Below are 24,394 nucleotides of genomic sequence, written 5' to 3'. Positions count from 1 at the left end.
AGGGGGCCGGGCCGGGCCGGGCGGGACGCGCCGCCCCCTCCACCTGCTGCCGCTGCGCCATCGCCGGCCGGGGGAGCCGCCCGCTCGTCCCCGCGGGGCCCCTTTGTGCTCGGCTCCAGAGCTGCCTCAGCCAGGCGGCGGCTGCGTCACGGCCCCGGCGCTGCGGCCGCCCAGAGCCACCCGCCGAGGGAGGGAAGGGAGGGAGAGCCGCCGCCTCGCCCCCCGCTCCGCCATCGCCGCGCGGCCGCGGGAACGACGCGCCCCGAGCCAGGGCCGGCAGCCGCGGCGGTGAGTGCTGGCCCTGCCCTGCCCTGCCCGGGCCTCCCCTGCCCTGCCCTGCCCGGCCCGGCCCGGCCCTGCCCTGCCCTGCCCGGCCCTGCCCTGCCCTGTCCTGCCCTGCCCTGCCCTGCCCTGCCCTGCCCTGCCCTGCCCTGCCCTGCCCTGCCCTGCCCTGCCCGGCCCGGCCCGGCCCGGCCCGGCCCTGCCCTGCCCTGTCCTGCCGGGGCAGCCCCGCGAGCGGAGCGGAGGGGGCCGGGAGGGGAGCGGAGGGGGCCGGGGCGGGGATGGCGCTGCCGAGCGCTCCGCATCCCGCGGGCGATGCCGCACCGGGCTGACGTGTCGGGGGTTTGGGATGCTGCTTTGTGTGCCTGCTGCTTTGGGGGGGTTTAAAATTTTGATAGTAGGTCTGGTCATCGTACTTCCCAGAACGCCAATACCTAACCGAGTCATAGCGACCAGCACGTTTTTTCTACGTTTATTTTTTTTTTTTTTCCAGAAGATATCTCGGGTCCCCCGAGGGCTGGGAAAAGGTCTGATTTCTGATATTTTGCATTTCTGTGCGTGTGTGCCTGTGTGTGCCAGCAGAAAAATCCCTCTATCTTGGAAGAATGGTGAAACTGGGGAATAATTTCAGCGAGAAGAGCACAAAGCAGCCCCTTTTGGAGGATGGATTTGACACCATCCCCCTGATCACACCCCTGGATGTCAATCAGCTCCAGTTCCCACCTCCTGATAAGGTACAGTAGGCTTTAGTTTCCACCCTGGAGAATCACACCCAAATCTCAGGCAAACAACAAAAGAATAGGGTATGGATAAAAGAGCAGCTTAGAAATGACGAGAAATATGGGCTGTTTCAAGGCATGCTAGTTCCCTCTAGGGAAAAACCTAAACAGCTAAGCTCGTGAAAATCCATTAATGGTGATTTGCATTAAAAACCAGTGTGAAGTGTTAGCGATAAGCATGTAGAGATTTTGGTGCTGCTGTATGAAACATATACTATACAAATGCAAGCTTCTCTATGCTGTATTGTTGTAGCCCTTCCTATTCTGTATCTTTCTTTCTGGCACCTGGAAGGTCCTGTGTGTTCTGTGAATAATACCAATTTTCTCTGTCTGTAAAATGCCTCCCTGATGGGGGAATAGAGCCCTGCCTTATTTCTCTGTAAGGTGGACATGGGCATATTAGCCCACCAGAGAGCACTTCCATTTTCCTTCTGTGCTTCAGTAAGAAACTAATGCTAACCCCAGACAAGCTAAAATAATGAGATGAGAACAGGCCATTGAGTTTTTTCCTTTTTAAATCTCCAAATAGGTGGTTCAGATTTCCTCTGTAGCTGGAAGGGAATGTCCAATGAGCTGCTTACAGGTTGGAAGGGAAATGTGCTTCCTGTGTGCCTCATTAAATGTCTTGATTATTAGGGATTTAATTTTAACGATTTAGAAAGGTGATGTGGTAGGCTGTAAATATGTTTATTGTCCTCACAATTAAGAATTCAGTAAGTGCTACTACATGTGAAGCACACAGGAGTAGGATTTTGTCAGGGTTTTCAGTATCCTGTTTCAATAAGATTCTTACTTGTAATTTCCCACATGCATCTGGTAATAAAAAGCTTTATAGTCTTCATACAGTTTTTATTTTTTGGCCTTGTGTCTTCCACAAGTCAATTCTACTTCTAGTTAAACTGCCAGGTATACATTCTTCAAACGTCAAAAAAATTCACATAATCATAACTTAGGGTAAAGAATCTTAGCTTGTAAAATTTTCCTTGCTTGTAGGCAATACAAATAAATGTGTGGCCTCCATTTTAATTGCTATCAACACCAGTCTGTGTTGTGTGTGGTGACCAGTTGGCAGACATAAATGCAATAAGCCATAACAGCTGTTCGGGAGCCTGAGGGTCCATTTTATGCCTTCAGTTACATGGGTGTAAATCTTGTAACTGCGGACAAAATCACACCCCGAGGCTTTAGAACAAGTTAAGTCTTACCATGTCTGATACATCTGCCAACTGGTGACTGGATATAACTGATTACCAAGGACCAATGGCCAGAGGAATTTGTTCTGTTCCTGCACTGCTAAGCAGAAGGCTGAAGGAGGGATCTGCATGGTAATAGCTTTAACCTGAGCAGAGCCTCTGTAGAGAACCCAGGCGCTTTGCTCCTACTAGAATGGGGCAGGACTCCTCCCACCTGGATGATATTTGGCTTGAATGAAAGCAAATGTCCAGCTAGGCTAGAAACTTAAATAAAGGAATATTTGATTGGTTTTTCTACTCTCCACTGTCCAATTGTATATTAGCTTTCTTTTCCTTTTGCAGAGGGGGAAAATTAAATTAATTGGACCTGCTGGTGTCCTTCTGTAACTGGTTAGTCATGTCAGTGTCTCTTTACTGGTTGCTAGAGAATCAAAGGCAGGAGCAGAACAACTGATATGAAAAAAAGAAACGTATTAAGAAAAGATTGACACACAGATCAAATTCTGAAGTATTCAGACACTCATGTATAATGAATAGGAGTACATACTTCATGCATCTATGCTTATTATTCACTTGCAAGGCTCCAGCATGGCAGTGAAGCATAACTTCTTGAACAGTAGTGACTACAGTGCTAAGGATTTGATGATTTTGACAGTTTCTAAATTAAAGGGATGAAGTGATTTAAATTCATATTTAGATATGTTAAACAAAAGAAGACATTACATAACCAAGCAGTTAGAACTGTACATTCAGTGTCAGCTGAATGTGATTTGAGTTGCCTGAGATTATGCAACATAAAGGAGGAGGAAGAGAACTATAATGTTATAAAGCGTTCCAGAAATCATCAGGCAGTTAACTTCCATGATGCTGTTGGGCAGCTATAAAGTTAAATAACTACAGTCTTACTGATTATAGCTGAAAATAGTTAAGTAGTTTTTAAACATATGTTGTGAGCAAATACATGTAATACTGTGAAAATGTCTAATAAACTTTATGGTACTGAGTCTAAGTACAGTTACACATTCTAGGTACCATTCAGGGAAGTGAGAAGAAGGGAACCCAAAGCTTGTCATTTCAGTGTCTGGCTACCTGAAATGTCACTGTCTTAATTTCAGAAAGATGGAGAGAAACTATTTACAAGGGGATGTAGTGACAGGACAAGGGGGAGTGGCTTTAAACTGAGAGTAGATTTAGTGTGAGGGTGCTGAGCCCTGGCACAGGGCCCAGAGGAGCTGAGGATGCCCCATCCCTAGAGGTGTTCAAGGCCAGGTTGCAATGGAGCTCTGAGCAGTCTGGTCTAGTGGAAGGGGTCCCTACCCATGGCATGGGGCTGGAACAAGATAATCTTTAAGGTCCCTTCCAACCCAGGCCGTTCTGTGATTAATGTATTTGCTGTTAATACCATGGTCTTTGCTAAAGGTAGAATTTGGTTCTCAGAAATCTAAAAAAATAGATATTTATTCCTTGGAAAAAAAACAGAGGAAATTGAGCAAATTGTAGTAGCACCATCACTACAATAAACTGTACCCTAGCTTGAGAGCAATACTTGGAAAAAGTTGCTGAAAAATGCAGAAGACAAAAATGAGGCAAATAGGTTAGGTATGTGAAAATTTTATATGATTAGAATGCCTGGGAGAACACTAGAGATACAACTGACGTAATGAGTATTTTGGGAATAGAGGTAAGGTGCTAAATTGTGTAGCTTGGGGCAGTAGTTCATAGCAAGGAATAAACTGAAGAGCCTTAGCTGTTTGAAGAAATCTCATTAACACAAGGGTTTGTGTGTATCTTGCTGCTTGCAGCTGATAATTCAGAAATTAGATGTTAAAAATAAGAGTGCCAAGGGCCATAGTCTATCACATGGTGAATAGCAACTAGACTACATGGGTTATTTCACTTTTTAAAAAAAAAAAAAAACTCAAAATCCTGCCATCAAAGAACATGACATCATAATCTGCAAATTTTTTTATGGGTACTCTTCAGTAATCTTCTGTTGGTGTCCAGTTTGAAATCCTGTTAATGGAATTTCCTGAAGCAAATGGAGGTGACTATACAAACTATACAAAGTGGGAAGGTTTGTGATTTGGATTTGACCTATCCTTGCCTACTATAAGAGCACAGTATCACCACAGATGAAAAAATTGAACCCTTGTGAAACTGTTGCATAACAAGTCTTCCTGTAGGTCCATCAAAACCACTTTGAGAGGTAAGTCAGTTGATGATTGATAAACTGGATAAAAAAAATTAATAATTTAGAGCTTTCAAAGAAGAGTTACACAAAGTGGGGATGGGAAAGGTATGGTGCTAGATGTGCTTGTAAGCAGATAAAATAAGAGTTAAAGAATAATTGAGGTTTTTGTGGCCAGCTCTAGTTGGCAGTTTTGTGATTGATGTTTTTTCTTAAAGGTTGTGGTCAAAACAAAAACAGAATATGAACCTGATCGCAAGAAGGGAAAGTTCCGTACTCCTAAAATAGCTGAATTCACAATCAGCATCACTGAAGGGGTTTCAGAAAGATTTAAGGTAAGCAGTGCTATGTGAAGATATTAATGACTCAGTGCCTAAAATCAGTTGCTGATTGTAGTTAGAACTGGCTATGACAGAGTGCCTGTTGTGGATATAGCTGGACATGAGAAAAATTAATACAATGTTACAATAGTTCAGTATTTAACAATTAGAAGCAAAATCAAATCTTGCAGCATTATTGGTTGTAATCTCTCACTGGCAGATGAATTCTGAAGGCATTTCTGTCAGTGTGTGGGTGTCAGAGTGTGCCTTGCCAGGGTGTGTGTGGGCTGCACACAGGGGGTGCTCATGGCATGGATAAAGCTCCTGTTTGTGTTGAGGGACGAGAACCACCAGAACATTTATTTTCTTTTTGGCTTCTTATTTATCACGGTGGCCAAACCATTCTCTTAAAAGCACTGTCATAGTCCATTATGTATTTTTTATAGTTATATATATATATATGACTTGGCAACCCAGGGATATATACCAGAGCTCCTTCCTATCAGTTTTCCTGGTCCAATTTAATCTTTTGGTTTGATGACTGTTACTGTCACATGGCAGTTCAGCAAGAATTTGACTCAGATTGTGTCCACACCCTTAACATTCCCTTCATTAGTCCCATAGGAAACCTGAGAGTTTAACTGGTGCAATGTTTGAATATCCTTTCCCCCTTCCCACTAGAGGATAGTTTTTCTTGGTCTGTGTAATTAAAACAAAGCAGGAAAGTTGGCACTTCAGCTCATGCTCCCCTATTCTTTTAACAGTAAGACTGCAGGTTTTCAGTTTTTAATTTGGCATCTTACCCAAGGATACCAAAGCATTTTTAAGCAGTAGGCAACCACACTCTTCAATGCACAAATACAAATACCTTTGGAAAGCCTAACATTTAGTATGAGGGGGAAAATACAGAGTTTTGGTAAAGGTGTGGATTCTCTTTCTATTGGATAGTTTTAGACTGTCTGCATGGTAGGAATTTTAGGGCACACGCAGAGATTTCGGTACTGTTGTGCCTGAGCAGTGCTCTAAAAGCTGCCCAGGCCCAAGCTGACCTTCAGAAGTGTATATGCAGCTCTCAGTGGAATCAGAGCATGCTAAACAAACAAAGTGAAGGCTCAAGGAGGGATTAGACTATATTTGGAAAGGAACTTTGCAGAGTGTTGCTGCGACAAATGTTTTAAGTGCCATTCACCTGGTGGAGTCTTCAGCCTTACAGTGAAGCATGCAGGTTCCCAGTCAGCCAAGAAGATGTTATGGGATGTGGTAGGGTTTTACTAAGGAGGTAAGAAACCTAGCTCCAGCTTTTCCTGTTCCTTGGTTTGGGGCAAGGACATTTCATTACTCAAGGAAAATGCTATTTTCTGACTCATATTCTCTCTTTATCCTCCTGGCACCATAGTACTGAGTCCTTGAGAGTAATCCCCTTCCTCTCAGGTGAGGGTAGGGTAAATGCAGATGGACAGCTCAGAACAAGGAGAGCTTATGTCTGGCTGTCCTTGTGCATGTCCTGCTCACACTAAGGTGATTGGAAAATGCTTACTACATTGTAGAAGGGAAAGGAGAGGCACTTTTTAGTTTGAGTGTCCTGATAGGACTTTGGTTCCAAGCAGCTGAGCAGAGCCTCTAACCTGAGGAACTTTGCACTTACGGTTTAGCGGTAGGGCCTAAGGGATTTCATTGCTGGAACATTAAATTGTAGCTAGAGAAGGGTTCTGAATATCTTAGTCACATCTAAAAGGCTTGTGCATCCTTTTGTAAATCTGGGGGGTTTTATCTGTCGTTGTTGGGAGAGCTGAGCAAATGAGACCTTGCTGAAAACAAATAAATAGCTTGTTGTGCTGTTGGGTAGTCTTTCCTAATTTGTGTAGCTGAACAGCTAAAAGCCTGAGGATTTTTGCATTGCATTTTTATATGCCTTTGGATGGCATACTTAAATAAAATATCCTTTAGATATTACTTTCTGATGATCGCTTTGGGATTAATCTCGCACTACAGGGTTGCTAGGTTTTGCTGCTAGGTAACTACTGCATCAGAGAGAGGTTTCTGTAAGATTTGGTATCTCTTGGGAATTGCAGGGTGATTCACATTGTGGCTGTAAGTCTAAGTTTCCAAAGAAGAGTATGGGGATTGATCAGTTAGGAAAATTTTTGTTCAGTTAATTAAAAACAATGTTCATGCAGAACATTCAGATCCTAAAAATGTCCCTTAATTGCTATATAACAATTCTAGAATTGAATTATGCTGCTTGTAACATTTTAAAGAAAACTGACTAGTTCTCCAGTGAGGATGATTGTTGTATTCACCACTCCCAGTGGTAAATATTACATGAATAGTTGATAACATTTCATAAATATGTAGATGAAAAGTACTGATTATGCGAGGTTTTCTCCTGGGTCTCTATTAATTGTGAACCATCATGTTAACTTCTGCTGTTGATTCTGTGAGAGCAAAAAGATATTTGTTTGAAAATTAAATATTTGCTGTAATTATGAAATGCATTATTTAACTGGTGAGATATTGACTTTGGCTTGTGTTCATGAAAAAACTTTCAGATGCCATTTTAATGACTTCAGTGTGGTACATCACCAATGCACAAGCTTGCCACAAGACAAGTGTTGTGCTAAAAATAAAGCAAGTCAGTCAGTCATATTTACAAATAATTCACATGTGTATTCTAGGATGTACTTCGTAAATAATGACAAAGCAGATTGCATCTTTGGAATTCAGCAGTGCAGATCATCTAAAGCTGTTCTTGAGAAGTTACACATTTTTAACAAATGCAGTCACCCCAGCATGTGCAGATGTCATGTAGATCATTTAGTGTTTTAGCACCTGGTGAATAATCAATTATAAAATGTATTTTTCTGCATTCAGTTCACATTACCACAGTTATTATAACAGAGCTGAGAATGTTTTCAAAGAAAACTGCAAGTGTAATTTTCCTCTATGAAGCCACATTCTGAATTAAAATCAGAATTTCTCAAAATGAATATGAAGATTTCCTGATTCTGAGAATCTTGTTGTCTTAACTTATTTTTCTGGCACTAACCACACCAAAGATGTTATTATTTTACTTCAGATTATTTCCCATTGAGAAACAGAAGTCTTGCTTTTGTTCTTTGAACAGTGTAGGCTGATGTGGGGAGTTGGTTCTTCACATCTGGAAAGCAACTTTGAACAAGGCAGATTTTTCCCTCTTGTCAATCATCCTCTCTACAGAGTAACAAAGGAACCTTGTGAATCAGGACATAGAAGGAAGTTAGGGCAGAAGAAAATTGGTCAGACTTAACCAAGGCCAAACCTTTGCTTCCCCCACTGACAGAGCAGTGTTTTTACAGCCTCCAGTTGGATTTTGTAGTGAGATGTCTGCTCTGGCACCCACTGATTGGGCTACAGCTGGCCATTGTGTACAAACACACCAATTTAAAAAAATACATTGTAGCAAGGCATGACTTTTTCTTTCTTTATTGAGAAAACCTCAATAAAGAACATTTAGAGGTATATTGAAAGCAAACACTGATTTTTCATAATAAATTTCAAGCCCTTAAATCAACCCAAGCTGTGATATGCCTTCAGCCTTTGGTTTCTGTTCAAAGGCAGTTCAGTTCTTCTGACTTCATCTCTACAAACATCTAACTGCACAGCCAAAGCCTCAAGCTTACCCATTCAAACTGTGTACTATCAAGTAGCAAGCAGCTGTTGAAATGTCTGCATGAGGTTATGGAAGAGGAATTGAAACTACAAGATCAGTTCTCGCAGTTTTACCTGGTCATTTAAGATTGCAAAAATGTATAAAGCATCTATCTAACTGTTCAGGTTTTTTTTCTTATCTTAAAAGGGGCATCCTTCAAACATGTTTCTGCCTCAACACTTTTGTAGCTCTTCTTAGTAATGCCAGTGATTTTTATTGCTGCAAAAATAATCAGAAACCAGGAAAACAGTTCTCTCTTTGCTGCTGTGTGATTACTTTGTGTGTTGAGTAGCTCTTTGCTCCCACTTTAAAAGTCTGTTAAGAGCAGGAGATATCAACTGATTCCTGGACAGGTATCACTTCCTTAAGTGCTGGAAGAGTGTCAGGTACTTACTGTCACTAGTGGTTCTGTTTCTCCAGTGGAATTACTCACAGGATTAAAGTTGCTCACAAGTATGTTTGGCAGGTTTTAAATTTTTTTTCATTACTACTTCAAATAAGAAAAATAAAGGAGGTAATTCTTTCAATGTAACAATTATTTTAAAATAATTTATATAAGTAAAGGCACTGCATGGCAACTGTCACTTTTTTAATGTTTGATATTCTCTGATATGACATTGACAATCCTCCTGCTAAATTTTTAGTTGAAAGGAATTTTATAGTCAAAGCTGGAAGATTTAAGTAGAGTGGATGCTTAACACAGCTTCCCTGCTATAATTCAAGTGTCCTCTGCCACTGTCTCCATTAGAAATCCTTTTACTGGAACAGAACCAGTCAGACGGGTGACACAGATGTTTTGGATCTCCAGATGCATCATTTAAATAACCTTTCCTCTTCTGTAATAACATTATGCAGCCCTTTTCCTGGCCTCAGTAATATCTTCTGGGTTTGTATGGGAAAGTACTGAGGTTCTTGGTGCCAGAGGGTTTCTTGAACTGCTTCCTCAGATCCCTGTTTTTAAGAAACACAATATATGGTGCTGTGGGATAGAAGATGACAGGAACATTGCCATCAATAGCTGAGTTAAGCTGCAGTTCTGGATCTCAAGGCCAGTGCCTTGTTAACCTGTTTTTGTGTAACAATGTGTCCCTCAGGTTTCATTAATCAATTCCCTTGCAGACTGGTCCTGTTGTCTTGCACTGTCGCTGTTAATAAGCTCTGGTTCTGTAGCTTCTTTTCTGTTCCTGTTCTGTTCTTCTTTTCTGTTCCATTACCTCATGAGTCTGCCTGCCTTTTTTTGCCTTTTATGCTGCTACTCCCAGTAATCTCCAGGTAAGCATCCAGGACAGTTCTCTCCTCTGTCATTTGTTTGAGAAGGACAATGTTTTGATTTTTACTGCTTTTTCTCTACAATCTGCCCCCAAACTATCATCCTCTTTGAGTGCAAAGTTTGGATGGGAATGTTGTGGTGAAGAAGCTGAGTTTAATAGAGCGATACCAGTCATACAGCTAAATGTGACATGTAATGTTAGAAATACTCTCCTGAAACAAGGCATCTGGTTGTCTCTTTGAGTCACTGGTCATCCTGTATATTTCCATAACAAGTACAGGACCCTGCACCAGAGTGTTCTGTGTAATTTGCATTACTCTAAATGAATATGAGTCAAACGTTGCATGTATAGATGTAAATGTTCTTTTTTTCTTTCACATTGCAATTTCCCACAAGGTGAACATTTCTTAATCCTTAAGTGTGTTGTTTCAGACATGTTTTTCATTTAAACTTCCAGGGACAGGCTGAGGTAATAGCAAGGACGTAATTTTGCAAAAGCAGTGATAAGTGGAAAGCTGATTTTTGTGTTCTCTTGACATGCTGGTAGAGGGCATTGTGTAGCTGGAGATGCAGGATTTTAGTGGAGAGAGGTGAAATGGAGGTCATGGCCATTAGCAAGAAAGTCAATGCAATGTTTTACGAATTTTTGTCTGTGGGATGTAGCCAGACACAATCTATTGTAATTACAGGCCGTCTGCCTAAAATTCTCATGTAGTTTAAATTGGATAGCAATAATCTTAATTTCCTGTCCTAAGTGGTTGTACAGAGTTGCTGTATTTCACCCCAGAGGTCTCTGCATTTTACTGGTGAGCAAAGCATTAATTGGCTATAAATCATTTCCTATGAAAGGTGCTCTGTAAGTGTGTGTTTTCACTCTTATTGTTCAGTGCTGGCAGCACGTCTGTGCCTCGCACTTTACAAAGCGATCAGAAGTGAAAGTTGTGTTCCCAAGAGGCTGCAGTTGAAATAGATAATGCACAGATGTAGAGCAGAAATGAGATGTGACCAAGAGCCAGAGATTGAGCAGTGAAAATCATTGCATATCTTGTTAGTTCTTTTAATAACAGGAATGCTTCTACATGGGTTTGTGTGCTGATGGAAGAAAAAGCACGAAGGAAGGCATGAGTGGCATGAGCACAGTATGAGTGGCTTAATGAAAGAATCTCAGGCAAGAGGAGGCATTAGACAAGTAGAAGTGAAGGCAGAGGAGAAATGGATGGTACCCAGGGACAGTGGGATAAAATAAACAGCAAAATGCATGGAGCTGAGGGAAGCAAAAAGGGTAGACTTGTGCATGCCTTGAAATATGGCCAGGAAACGGGGTGAAGAGAAGCAGGCATTGTTGGTGCAGTTGGTGAATTTTGCTGTAGTATTCCACCTTGATTAAAAAGGGAGTCCAAATAAACATTAGTGGGGTGAGGAAGGAGGAGACTGCAGTAGCCAGGCAGAGAAAATATTGCTTGCAGTCTTTTGCAGTTGAGGCAAAGTAGCATGGACTGATGGGGAAGATCTGCTAGATCTGGTAAAGGCCGTATCACAAGCTGTTTACATGATAGTGTGGTTGTCAGATATGCTGAGTTTCATTTGTTCAGCTAACTGCTTACAGAGTCTGAAGACAGGTTTTTTTGCTGTGGGTTTGCTTAGTTCAATCATTAGTCATCTCTCATTTTGATTACTCTAATGGCTTCTGGCTAGACATTGTCCTTCTTCTGCTCTTCACTTACAATCTATTCAAAAATCTGCCACATACATAATATCTTGTCATCTTCTCTGTTCACTTCGTTTTGCTGCCAGATCCCCTTAAAACTAACTTTAAATGTCACACTCAAGATGAAAGCAAAATCACTCTTTGAATTCCTAGTTAAAAGAAATGGTTGTTTGTCCTATCTTATAGTTACTTCAAGAAAAGTATTTTAAAAGCCCATCACTCTGGAGGTGTGACAGTTACCTTGGAGTTCTGCAAGGATGTATGTGGCAGTGAATGATCACATAATTCACAAGACTTCTGCTTGTGAATGTACTGTGTGGGGTCCTGCATTGCCAGCTGGCTACCACAAAAAACAAGATTCAAGATTTCCTTCCAGAAGAAGGGAAGTAGTGCTCCTTCATGCATTGCAGCTGCTCCTGCCTGAGGGAGAGGGCAAGTTTTGAGTAGTGTGCTGGTAAGAAGAAGAGAGTAACTTTAGTTTATAGTGAGTGTGCAAAGCTGCTGTGGAAGAAAGCAGTAAAATGACAACTTTGGGGTTGCTTGTGGTCTGAAGAGCTGCTTGCTGCCTTCTCCTTTTTCATGCTTTTATTTCTGAAAAGTTTCTAGGAGAAGAGGGCTCAGAAAGTGAGGCACAAGAGGTAGGGTTGCACTGTGTTAGTGCAGGGAAAGAAGCTGACTGCCTCAGGTTCAGAAGTGGACATGGGGATCTGACCATTGTGGACCATCAGTGGAGGATTATTATAAGAGTGAAGAAAAATGGCTATTAGAAGAAAGAAAAGGATTTTCAATTTAAAAGGGAGAAGTGGATTGGATTAACAGGTGATGGCAATCACCTTGGAAAGAAATCCATTGCTAGATTCCATCTGTGCCATTTTCATCTGCAGTTGTCTTTAAATAGAAGTTACTCAGATCCTGAAGGATGGTAAGAGAAGGGAGCTTCTCTCCTAATAGGAAGGAGACAAGAACTTACTTGATTAGGGATTTGCAAATGGAGTGTGATTGCAAATCACTGGAGATAATGAGAGTAAAAATTTACATGTTAATACCAAAATTAGTAACATTAGGAAATACAGTAACTGAGATAGAAAAATTCTGTGAGATTTTTGAAGCAGGACCCCTGAGAACTCTTGCCATGGCTTACTTTGTGGCAATGGAAGAACTTGTACAAACAGTATGACCTCATAGCTCTACACTGTCACTGAAAACAGGTCTCAGCAAATCACCCCTGAGGCCATGGCTTTGCACCTTGCCAGGCTCCAGCAATCAACACAACACTGGGCTTTCATCTTCTTTTTAAAAAGTTACTTTTTGTAGCAGTTTTGAAGAGTGATTCTGCAGTGATTGTGGAAATAGTTTTTTCTTATTGTCTTAACATTTAGTCTCAATTACAAAACAGATTGTTAGTGTGTTGTCTCAGTATGTTCCCAAGACCTCATCTATATGTCAGAATGATTACAGTTGGGAAATAACGTTACAATTCTACTACTGGCTGCAGGCAGAAGGGCCAGGAAATATGGGGATATATCCCCAGGAAATATGGTTAAAATATACTTCAGGACTTGAGAATATTTTTCAAAACATTTTAAACTCTTAGCTCCTCTCTGTGGTGGAGACAAATATGAGTTGAGTTGATCTGTGCTACAGCAGTTCTGCCTGATGCCCGTGTTCCTAAAGGGAGCAGCCTTTGCTGGAGGCTGTGTGGAGTCAGAGCCTGATAAAAACCTATTGGAAGGACTGAGCTAGGGCATAACTGGGCCAGGAGTGGGGACATGTGTGTGAGAGTTATGTTGGTTGTTACTAAACTGGGCCACAGAGAATGACCAGAAAGGAAGGTGAGAATGTACTTTTTCTCTTTGATTCATGCAGGACATACTGAGGCATGGGAGATGTAAGGAGAACATACAACGTTGGCAAGACAGAGTGAGCTGTCCATGTTAGTTTTTGTGTATGCAAACAAGTAATAAACTTGGAGAAAGACTAATTAGATATGAAAATTGTTGTCAATGTGAAGTTTTCAGAAGTTAATTAAGAATACTTTTTTTCTTCTTTGTATCCAGTGACTGTTGAGAAACTGAACACATTGCTGCTATTAACCAGAAAGGTCCTTTACTCCACGTCTCATGTCAATTGTTATTGTTACATTAATATCTACATTTCTCTTGCTAAATTACTTTTTGATCTGCAGTTCTCCTTGCCTCTACTCCAGCCTTCCCTTTTTTTGCCTATTTTCTTTCTATCAAAAGTCCTTACTAAATCTTTGGCTTCACCAACACACAATACTCAATCTTGTTTCAGGCAGGAAATACAGCTGTTGTAAAACTTGCTGTTTTCTTCCCATGATGAGATTTGCTTTCACAGGATGAGAAGTCCCTTAAGTTTATTGTTGTCCTGAAATGTCCTAATACCACTGCCACACACAGTTTGCAGTGTTGCAAACTCTGTTAGTTCAAAAGGGGGGTCTATGGTGGTTGTTTTTACTAAGAGGCAAAGGTACACTTTTTTGTTGTTTTTGCTTTTTCAAATACCAGATTATTCTTGCTTCAATTAATTGACCCTGATATGCCTAAGTTCTCTTTTCAGGGCGTGTATATAGCTGGTTTACTCATCTTACTTTAAAATTTAGATCATATTATGCTTTGTTTTAAAAAATGAATCATATAATCTTGTTTGTTTCTGTTTATTACTGTTTCTTATGCTGTAGCACGTGCCTGCTTCTTTCTAAATTGCCAAAAAGAAAATTCATCTCAATGACTCTTACCGTGCAATCTCTGTGACTTACTAATTTGTCTATCAGTAGAAGTCTTAGAATAATAAAAACACACATCTGGGATACTCTCCCAAGTAATGAATACTATTTGCCTCAGCTCACACCTTACACAAAAATGGGTCTGAATTAGAGAGCTTTGTACTGTAACTGTTGGACAAAATTTTGTGCTTTCTCTTGTCAATGGGTGATGTAATTCTAAAGGTAATCCTGTCTCGTGACACACCAGGAGACTGCTGGTCCCCAGCTGCTCAGAGTTTGTACCTGGGAAAGGTTAGCTTGATGCTGACACTGATTTTCAGGTTTTGTCTTAAGGTGTGTCTAGGACTTCTCTGCAGCCCAGGTTCAGGGGCAGAGAGGCTCTGAAGGACATGGTGAAAAGCCATGCAAGGCTGTCTGTAATGGCTTCTCTGTGAGCACTGTGAAGGAGGTGCCACACAACCCCTGGAGGCCAGCCCAGTGTTGAACATGATGTGTTTCCTTATGGATCTGGCAGTGAACTACTGTACAGGCTCTGTGTGATGAAGTAGTACTGTTTCAACCTATAATTAACGAATATTGAGCAACCAGGAATGCAGACTACTGGTGTCCCTAACTTCAGAGCAGGTGCAACAAACTCTAATCCTAACAAGAGAGGGCAGACATTACTTTCTCCATGCCCTGCAAGTCACCTTTGGATGACACCTGTGCTAACTTACTGTCACCTGACTCCATTCTTGGACAGGCACAGGGAAAACAAATATGTTTATCAGCTGACATAAACTAGACTTAGACTTACATCATCCACATACTGAAAAAACAGCAGACACAAAGCTACCTTGGTGTGTCCTGGCCTCATGTGCTTTTAACAGAAACGCAGTCAAAAAAAGCCTTGCAGTGCACAGGCAACGGGCCACTGCCCAGATGATCCTTTTTCTTCTCTGAGAAGGGCAGGGTGGAAGCACTTACATGCTGCTTCTCTGTTCTCCCTTAATAATTAAGCAGCTGGTTTTATCCTTTGCTTGATTTTACTGTAAAGTGCATTCATAGCTGACTTCTGCTGCCTGCAGTAACAAGCAGCAACAGAATAAGCAGTGCATTACTAACATAACCATGTTTTATTTTTCTTTACAGGTAACTGTGCTGGTCCTTTTTGCCCTTGCATTCTTAACGTGTGTTGTATTTCTGGTAGTCTACAAGGTTTACAAGTATGATCATACCTGTCCAGAAGGATTTGTTTTCAAGGTAAATTGCATACCCATTCTAGAAAAACAGTATAGTATGTAATATTCTGTGTTGTTTTAGGCATAACCTTGATTAAGGCATGCTGTATTGCATAGATTTGGTGTTTCTTTACATAGGTTAGTGTGCTTCCTGCTGTGCTGTACTATTGCACAAGATTAATAGTGTTATTTTACTAATGCTATAAACATTGAATATATAGCAAAAGTCTAAAAACTGGTGTCTTTCAGACTTATTTCACCTGCAGTTGTCTGGACAAAGCCCTCATTTATGGGTCATAAGGTTTAATTTTGCACATTCCTCCAAATTACTGTGTCTTAAGAAATAAGAAAATGATAAAGTGTGGAGAAAAAAAATGTGGAATATGTGTCAAAGTAGAGTGATGTTCTCATTAAGAGTAGTAGAGTTACTTCAGGGTTATTTTTGTAGGGAGAACTACTTGTTCTAGAACAGTGACCTCCGAGCCCTACTGCCAAAAGTGATGCCAAAAAAGGGAAAACACATTCATTGTAAAAAAACACTGGTTCTAACCAAAAGGGAGGCTGGGCTCGCTTTATTTGTGTGAGATGTTGGTGCTGGCTCCTTTGCTATGACCTGGGCTGAAAGTCAGAAAAGTAACATTGACTTCTCAGTTGTAAATTCTGCAGAGTTGAACTTGGCTGTAATGAGGTAAGAAAAGTAGCAGTGATAATGGCATTCTTCCCTTTAATTTTTTAATATATTTAGTCACGTAATAAATCAAATGGGTACCCAGTACAAACTTCAAAAGGATTTAAGAAGGGATGGCTGCCTCAGCACTCCTCAGCAATCCTGTTCAGGATTTTATCTGTCACTTCAAGCACATAAATATCTTACAAGAATCTAGTCCAAAATTATAATTAGTGATGCCCTTCTGGATTAATTTAGGTTCGAGCATTCAGTTGATTACTGCTTCCCCTTTGTTCAAGGGCAAAAGATACTGTGGTTAGAATACTTGGCTGTAACTCAGGAGATCCAGCTTTTGGTTCTGTTGTTGGCTTTTTGTGTTGTCTCAGACAGGCACTGAAGCCCCTCTGTGTCTATGTCTCAGGGGACAATAGGCCTTTTTTTCCCCTAAGCTTTGTCTTGGCATTGAGCAGTTTGGAATATGGACTGTTATGTTCCTTTCAAGCCTGTCTTGATGTGATCCTGACTTGACAGGAACAGCCAGTTACATGTTCCTGTGTGAGTCTAGAAATGGCCTCCTGCTTCTGCCTGCTTTCACACCAAGTTGTCCTCTCCTTTGAGTTGCAGGTTTCCAGCTTCTTGTGGCTTTTCTTGCCAGTGTCAAAAATATTTAAGGAAAGAACAGTTTCTCATTTTTCAGTTATATATTTAAGTTGCCCTGTGACCAGAGTCTGGTTGTGTCTCTCTTTCAGGTCCTGTGTTTGGGACAGAAGTTAGGCAGAACATCCCCATAGCTCATGCTCTGTTTATAAGCTCCAGCACATACATAGGGGTGCATCACGGTTATTCTCTTGGTGGTTTTCTTGGAGCTGATGTTTTGTTTCCAGCTGCTTGATGGCATAATGCCAGGAGACAGCATCTTTAGTCATGTAACTCTTTTAAGAAAGAGTTCTACAGGATAAGGAGGTTTGCAAATGACACAAGGCATAAAAACTGCCACTGTTAAGATGACTTTGTATTTATTTGTCTTTTTTGGGAGAGTCCATGTTATGTGATGGTATAGCTTGGCACAGATTCCTAGGAAACATGAAGTCTGTCACCTTGTGACAGTGTCTCTGTGGACAGGCTTCATGTTTCAGGTGGACTCAACATCATTCTCTGGCCTTGGATGTTCCTAAGTTTTAGATGCCAAAGTGATTTCCTGGTTAAGGGCAAAGGTGTGCCTGCCTCAGGAAGCCTGGTACTGCAGGAATCTCTGCATAAAGGCTGAGCTAACCACAGCTCTGAGTCAGACTCACTCTGCTCTGCTTTGATGCTCTCATACATGGAGCAGTTCCAAAGGTTTCTGCTGTACTACGCCTCCAGGGCATGAAGGTGTGCTTAAAAAGGTGCTCATTTTCCTTTGTACAGCAGTCTTACTTCTGTGCTTGCTTAAGCTTTCTGAGACAGCCTTAGTACTGCTGCTGTGCAGATTGCTTCTCTGGAGCACTCATCAGAACCTATTGGTAAAACTCATCACAAAAACCTGAGTGCACTTACATCCTGAAGAATTTCCCCAGGGTTTCAATATGTTCTGTACTGGATCTGTTACCTTTTAGCTTTTGTTGCCAAAGCACCTGTGTTCTGACAGACTTGTGGACAGTACAACAAAGTCATTTCAGTGCATTGAAGATCACACCATCATCTGTTAAATTGGGAGTTACTGACCCAGCAAAGTTAATGTGACAGAAGATACTATTTATAAATCAATACCACTGGGGTCTTCATGTGAAAGGAACAAAAGGAATCCTCTTAATTCAGCCAGATATAGACTGGCAACCAGGGTTTTCTTTGGCATCAAAAGTCATAACTTGTAACTAATTTCCAGAATAGAAGGGTTGTAAAAAAAAGACTGGTAAGTCATTCTTGGAGCATCCCAGTTTCTCCTCATGGCCTTCCTTCTTCTCTCACCTGGGAACCCTGGAAGCTAATAAAAAGGATGGAAATGAATATTCTATACAGCTGAGAGTCTCTGGCAAGTGGCAGGGTAAGAATCAGCAGCAGTTCCCATCACTCAGTCACTGAGTGCTGCATGGCTTGCCTTGACTGGGAACTAAGCCAAGGGGCTGTCCTTAGGCACTACACAAGGGGCAGTCAGTAAAAGGAGAGGTTTTCCCATCTCTTCTAGAATCATGAAATCCTGGGAGCAAAAATGCAGTCAAGAAGGAAACTGATGTATGTTTCTTTAGGCTCTTCTGTCAGATGTTTTGTATGTTTGTGACTACAAGCCTCCCCCCCTACAAAAAACCCCAAACCATTACTGAGTCACTTTTGTTTGCTACAAAGCAAATTGCTTCTGAAGACAACACAAGATTCTGTAGGAGTTTTTTTCAGAGTGTCAGTAATCTTGGCTTGTCTTCAGTTCTAATAATTGTATTTGCTTGAATTTCCTTGGCAGATTTCATTAGTTCAATGGATTGTGTTCCTTTCCCCACTTTAAATATTTAGAATTGTGATTACATCCCATGACTGAGTGAAATAATCGCTACAAATATGTCTGTGTCTATGTGCTTCTTAGTCATTTTATCACATCAGAAGTAGTGAAAGTTATCCCAGATAAAACATGGATAATCCTTCCAGAAGATGACATGGTTGATGTATATGAATATGCATATCAAATAGCTCTATTCCCTATTCTTGGATTATGTTTTTTATAAATCTAGGTCCCAGTCTTGCAGCTGGCAAATACATTGGGTATGAGCATGGGAAAGCCTCTGTTGACTTACAGGTGCTGTTTAGCCAGGGTTAAATCCCATCTGCTTTGTGGTGCTACTTCAACAAAACTGGGAGAGAGACTTGCCCCAGCTACTGCCTTCACAAAAGATGACAGATAATGACTTAAAACCATTTGAAACTGTTGTTACTGTTGTTTAGTTATGCCTTTTTTTTTTTTTTGACATGGACAAAAGTCAACTCAGAAGAAAATGTGGACACTTTTAAGGTAGAATCTGGTCCTGAATTTTTGCATTTGTTCTTCTGCTGAGAAATTCCCAATATAAAATTTTGTTTGCTGAGTAGAACAACAGTAGCAGTTCAAAGGTGCTCTGCTGTAGTGTTACAAATTTTAGTCCTCTGATTCTGGAAACAAAAAGACCGAATATCCTATTGCTTTTTAAAACAATTAATTTCTCCTCAAGCTGCAGCTACTTCTAGCTTACAAGAATCAATTCAGTTTCTCAGGTGACTGGCCTAACATGTTGAAATGTAAGGCAAGACTGCCTGGACTGGCCAGTGTGGCAAGAGGACCTGCAGAAAGACCCCAAGACCTTTTGGGGCAGAACCTGGGGCTCACAGTATATGTCTCAGTAACTTTTTTCTTTGGTGCAACAAGCTGCTCTGTAGGCTCTCCTGCACCGTGACTGGAAGAGTTCCTGGATGATGATACGTGTGACAAAAACCCCCTGTACAGGCACATTCACTTTGGCTTTTAAGATGACAGCAAAATGGATTCGACTTTTATTTTACTCTCTAAATTATCTATTTCACTTTCCAAAGCTCTGAGCATCTAGCAGGTTCTATTTAGTGCTCCTACAGTCTTGGGAAATGAAATAATGTAGTCTCACAGCTCCAGAGAGCTTTTTAAAAGCCTGCTGTTTGCTACATCTTTCTGACAATCAGGGGTGAGGTATTTTGTATGTGTGTACACACACTTACACATATGCTTAGCCACCCACAGAGTTTTCCCTATAATGTGTGAACTACTGGGCTGTAAAACTGTTCATACCTTGGCACCAATATATCTGTATTAATTTCTGTCTCTCAGAATGCAAACACCAGGGTAAAATGCCTAAAGTTAATATAACAGTAGGATACAGACAGCTGTAATTGCAAACCAAACAGTTGGAATTTGGTGGGCAGGAATAAACAGCAAAATGTGGCTGGAACTGGAGATCGAATACTTTAAAAAATAATTTTAGGCAAGCACATTTCTTGTATGTTAATTATTCTGGCATATAAACCCAGATTGGCCTTCCTGGCAAATGCACCAGTAGTTTAAGCACTGCAGGGAAGAACATTTTGAACACAGGACAACACTGTAGTTAATTACTGTATGTTGCATCTTGACTCACAGAAAGTGACTGTTGAATTAAGACTAAAAAGAAAAGGAGACAAAAACCCTAACCTGCTTCATGTGTGTGGTGGGGGGGGCTGTTTCTAAAATCTAAGCAATGGATTTTCTTTTCAGAACAATCAGTGCATTCCAGCTGGGTTGGAAAACTACTACTCTGAGCAAGACTCCAGTGCTCGAGGGAAATTTTACACAGTCATAAACCACTACAACCTGGCCAAACAAACCATCACGCGCTCCGTGTCCCCGTGGATGACAGTACTGTCAGAAGAGAAACTGTCTGAACAGGAGACTGAAGCTGCTGAGAAATCAGCTTAGTATGATAAGCTAATTATTAAAACTATGTCATTTGAAGGTAACTAAGGGACTTCAAGGAACTTTTCATTAAATATAATTATGGATAATTTAGAGGTTACTCATGTTTATGGTGTAACTGCTTCTGTTTGCTGATACTGCTTTGCAAAAAAAAAGAGAAAAAACTGAAAATAAAAACTTGCTGCAGAACATTCGTGGGCATAACCCCAGGTGCATATCAGCATTGCTGTTAGAGCTTTGACACCATTTTCAATGTTAAAAAAATTTCCAATGTTAGATATGTTCTTGCAGTTTATTGGATACTGATAGATTTTGTCACTGGATTTTCAGGGCTTGGACTTTAGATAAATCATGTGTTCTGTTGTTGGAACAGATACTTAATTTATTAAGTTTTTGAATTCTTTGTCATTTTGCAAACTGAAACACCCCAGCCATAACTAGAGTGATCTCTTGTTTAGCTGAAAGCTGTAAGTGATGTTTAGTTTGGGCTCAAGCAGGAATGATAGCACTGACATCGGGACATAATGTAATGACTTGTGTGGAGAAAGAAACTGTCAGGTCACATTTTTCCTTACATTTCCTTTACTGTTTTTTGTAAGTGATAATGAAGTTCTCTGCAACAAGGCATGCTCAATGTTTTCTTATTGCTGTCAACAGGATTTAACTGCATTTCCACTGTGGCTTTAGCATCTTGGTAAGGATGTGCACTGAACACAAACTAGATAGACATTTTGGAAAAACACAGGCAGTTTTAGTGGTGGGTGTTGAGGGTAGTGTAAAAAAATATACAGTTCAGGATGTTCTAATGAGAAATGACATCTTTTGATCATAGTAAAGAGGCAGAAAGCCTATTCACAGTACATGTAGTCCACTATGTCATTTGTTGGATACAGCTGAAGGAGTAATGTGTCTAAATTTTCTCATGTTATTACATTCACATTTTCCCTTTTTATTAGAAAGAGCTTTCTGTTTACGTATGGTTTGCAGTTTGATACTTTTTAAAACATGGAGCATCACAAGTGAAACAGTAGTGTATTAGATACCACAACTGGCTGTTAAAGCTCCGTGTGAAACAAAGTGAAGAGTAGAACTGTTTTGTGTATGGCTTGGGAGGGGAAAAGACGTAGAACAACATAGTATTGTGGATGCACGTTAAAGTTCCATTGTAATTACAAACTTGCGTATTCTTTGTGTGAAATCATGTTTTCATTTTTATTATAAATCTTAAATATACATTATAAAAAGACATCTTATTAATTTAACATACAAAAGTGTGTGAAGCATCTGAGCAAGTTGCCTTTTTATTCATGTAACTTGAATGGGACAAGGGAGAGTGGACATGTCAAAAGTTCCTTTTTCTTTGATAGAGTCTGTACAAAAATGAAGGGAAAACATCAGTATAGGCTGTTTCTCAAGATCTATAGTAGAACAAATGTGGTCAGCTCTACTTCTGTTTTTCTCCAGCAGAAGCCTGTCATCCCAATACAGTAAAAATAACCATTATGACTCAGTGCTCTAAATTTGATAGGAAATGTGCATTACACAGTGCAGCTGTAAAAGGCTTTTTATTAAGTCATCATGGGATGTGGAATGCCTAAGAAGCAATAAACAATGTGCCAAATTTTTCTTTGCATTTAAAAATATCACGCTTATGTTAAGATCTTTAAAATGTACTATGTTTGCATTTTCTAACAGGCATTTGCTTTATTGAATATAATTAATTCACATGTAACTTTTGACATTTTCACTCTGTGCAGAGTAAAGAATAAGAATGATGCTGCCTGTTGCATGAAATGTATAGAAATATACATTTCAGAGGAGAGATAGGAAAACACACACATTTCATGTCAAGGTACTTGTAGAGGACATTCAGATTTTACAGGATGGAAAGGTCTGCTTCCCAAGACTGTCCTAAATAGAAATGATTCACGATACATCTCCTCTCCTTAAATTTAGGACAATAAAATCTTTAATGCATAAGTAAATACTGATGAGAAACAACTTCTTTTTCTCGTTGTAACAATAAACAATAAAAATTAGTAAGCCTTACGATCTAGGAGAAACAGATTGTTTATGCTTCTTGAAATCAAAACCATTTTCCCTCTGATTTATCAGGAGGGAGTTTGTTGGGTCTTATTGCCACTTGGTTTTGAGATTTTTTTTTAGTTAACAAATTGCTCCCAGTTTTAGTACTTTGAAGAGTTTTACTTTAATTGTCTATCCTTTGGATTTGTTCCAGCATCCCAGAACATCTGTTTCATTGCACAATCTGTTTGTGTTGTATTCTCTCTTTTCACTTACCAGTAAAGCTCTTTTGTTGACTCCTTATCATTATTACTACCATTAGATCAAGCTGATTTCTGAGTCAAGTAGTTTCCAAGGATTAGAAGTAAGGTAATTTATGTGCAAAGTGATCACTGTGTACTGAAGTGGTGTGATGAAATAAACGCCTGAGACAGTGTAGATGCTTTTGCACAGTAACAGTTTTCTCTTGATCTGGGATGGGAGCTGGACTTTCCTCAGCACAGGTGGGTGGCTGTGACAAAGCCAGTATTGTTTTTTCTTCTGTTAGCTCTGTTCCAGCTTGTAGCTTTCTTCACAGCTTTCTCAAAGATTTATGCTCTCCAGAGGATAAGTGTGGTTTTATGTTTGATACAGGGATTTAAAATGAATGTAGTAATGAATATGTGCACACACTTATTTATTGGAAAATATTTCCATCATGGAGGTATGAGAAAATGCATAAAATACATAGGTATGCTGTTATACCCCCCTCCACTAAAAAAATATCAGACCATTTACAGAGCATGGAGCCAACAGTCTGTTTAATTAATTATCATACCAGTCCAGGAAAAGCAAGGAGAATGAACACATCACAAGGAAGAAGAGGATCCATACTCTAAATCCAGCATTGTTTTTGATGGCCTGTGAGGGAAAAGTTATCCCTGTTACCATTACCAGCAAATACAGTTTCAACAGTGGCAATCCAGAATGCCTGTTTGTGGCATCATCCTTCCCTCCCACAAGAGAAACAACAAAATTTGCCCTTAATTTCAGGTGAATACAGGTCAGGTTGGCTGTACCTCCTTAGATTTATCACACTGAAGTCACACTCAAAATCTTAAAATTGTGCATTTGGAAAACATTGGGATTAAAATCCCAAGATCTCATGCCATCAAACATTAGGAACTATATCAGAAAGTACACACTTCTAAGTTAGTTTTAAGTTCCAAAAGTGAAATTCCTTGATTAAAAGTAATCAGGCCTTCATCTTTCTAATAAAGATCTGACTTGAAACAAATGAAGAAACAACAAAACCGAACAACAAACAGAAACAAAATCCCTGACACCTCTGGAGATAATCACTTATTTCAGTCTCAGAGCCAGTATTTTTCTTGGCTTCTCCTTTCCAAAACTGAGACCAGCAGGGGACTTGGTTTTGCTCTCATTTTTTAGATTTACGTATGGATTTTTTTTAATATGATACAAACACTAACATGAGTAATGAAGTTTTTATTTTATCACTTTTCACTACTGTTTCTTGGGATGGTTTAGGAAACTTAGTTCTACCTAAAAATGTGAAAAGTGATGCAAAATACAGCTTTGGTTCTTCTTGCCGTGTTTGGTGCACTTTTCAGAAGAGCAAAGCAGTGAATAATTCATCTTTGAGATACCTTTTCTGTCTGCTCTCAGGAGGGAGAATGAAGTAAGCCATTTACTCAGTAGCCTAATTTAGTAACTCAATTTTTATTGAAATCTCAGTTCCCAAAAGACAACATCCTTTCCTTCTAATTAGTAACAGAGTGGAAGAGATTTGTTTACTAGGAGCATGCAAGACATGTTCAGGTGGTAAAGAGTCTCTTCTGCCAACACTGAGCATTCTGTTTCAACTGTTTCAGCACTCTCTCATATT

General features: G+C 40.2%; 2 protein-coding genes across 3 annotated transcripts in view; one reads left to right on the top strand and one right to left on the bottom strand.

The window, feature by feature from the left end:
• The first annotated feature begins 234 nt into the window (after window positions 1–234).
• On the top strand, window positions 235–22,802 carry NSG1 (neuronal vesicle trafficking associated 1). Of its 2 annotated transcripts, none has more exons than XM_083861809.1 (5): window positions 235–288; window positions 776–1,016; window positions 4,661–4,777; window positions 15,306–15,416; window positions 20,284–22,802. In XM_083861809.1, the coding sequence occupies exons 2-5, from the start codon at window positions 888–890 to the stop codon at window positions 20,482–20,484; spliced, it is 558 nt and encodes a 185-aa protein (XP_083717935.1). In that variant the 5' UTR covers window positions 235–288; window positions 776–887; the 3' UTR covers window positions 20,485–22,802. The 2 variants fall into 2 exon arrangements, with proteins under 2 accessions (XP_083717935.1, XP_083717936.1); XM_083861810.1 differs by having other exon boundaries at window positions 237–288; window positions 865–1,016.
• Window positions 22,803–22,920: 118 nt separating this feature from the next.
• STX18 (syntaxin 18) overlaps window positions 22,921–24,394 on the bottom strand; it is a 59,935-nt gene continuing 58,461 nt past the window's right edge. Inside the window, exon 11 of the mRNA XM_083861811.1 lies at window positions 22,921–23,406. Coding sequence (XP_083717937.1) covers window positions 23,311–23,406 — 96 coding nt within the window. The 3' untranslated portion in view covers window positions 22,921–23,310. The remainder of the gene's footprint in view (window positions 23,407–24,394) is intronic.

Source organism: Zosterops lateralis, assembly GCF_965231275.1.
Source record: "Zosterops lateralis genome assembly, chromosome: 5".
Lineage (NCBI taxonomy): Eukaryota > Metazoa > Chordata > Aves > Passeriformes > Zosteropidae > Zosterops > Zosterops lateralis.
This window is presented reverse-complemented; position numbering and strand designations above follow the sequence as displayed.

What these genes read in the sequence shown, in the direction of transcription:
- NSG1 (XM_083861809.1), top strand. Translation starts at nt 888, where the DNA reads ATGGTGAAACTGGGGAATAATTTCAGCGAGAAGAGCACAAAGCAGCCC. An exon ending in AGTTCCCACCTCCTGATAAG is followed by an intron (nt 1,017 to 4,660) that starts GTACAGTAGGCT and finishes TTTTTCTTAAAG; the next exon opens with GTTGTGGTCAAAACAAAAAC. An exon ending in GGGTTTCAGAAAGATTTAAG is followed by an intron (nt 4,778 to 15,305) that starts GTAAGCAGTGCT and finishes TTTTCTTTACAG; the next exon opens with GTAACTGTGCTGGTCCTTTT.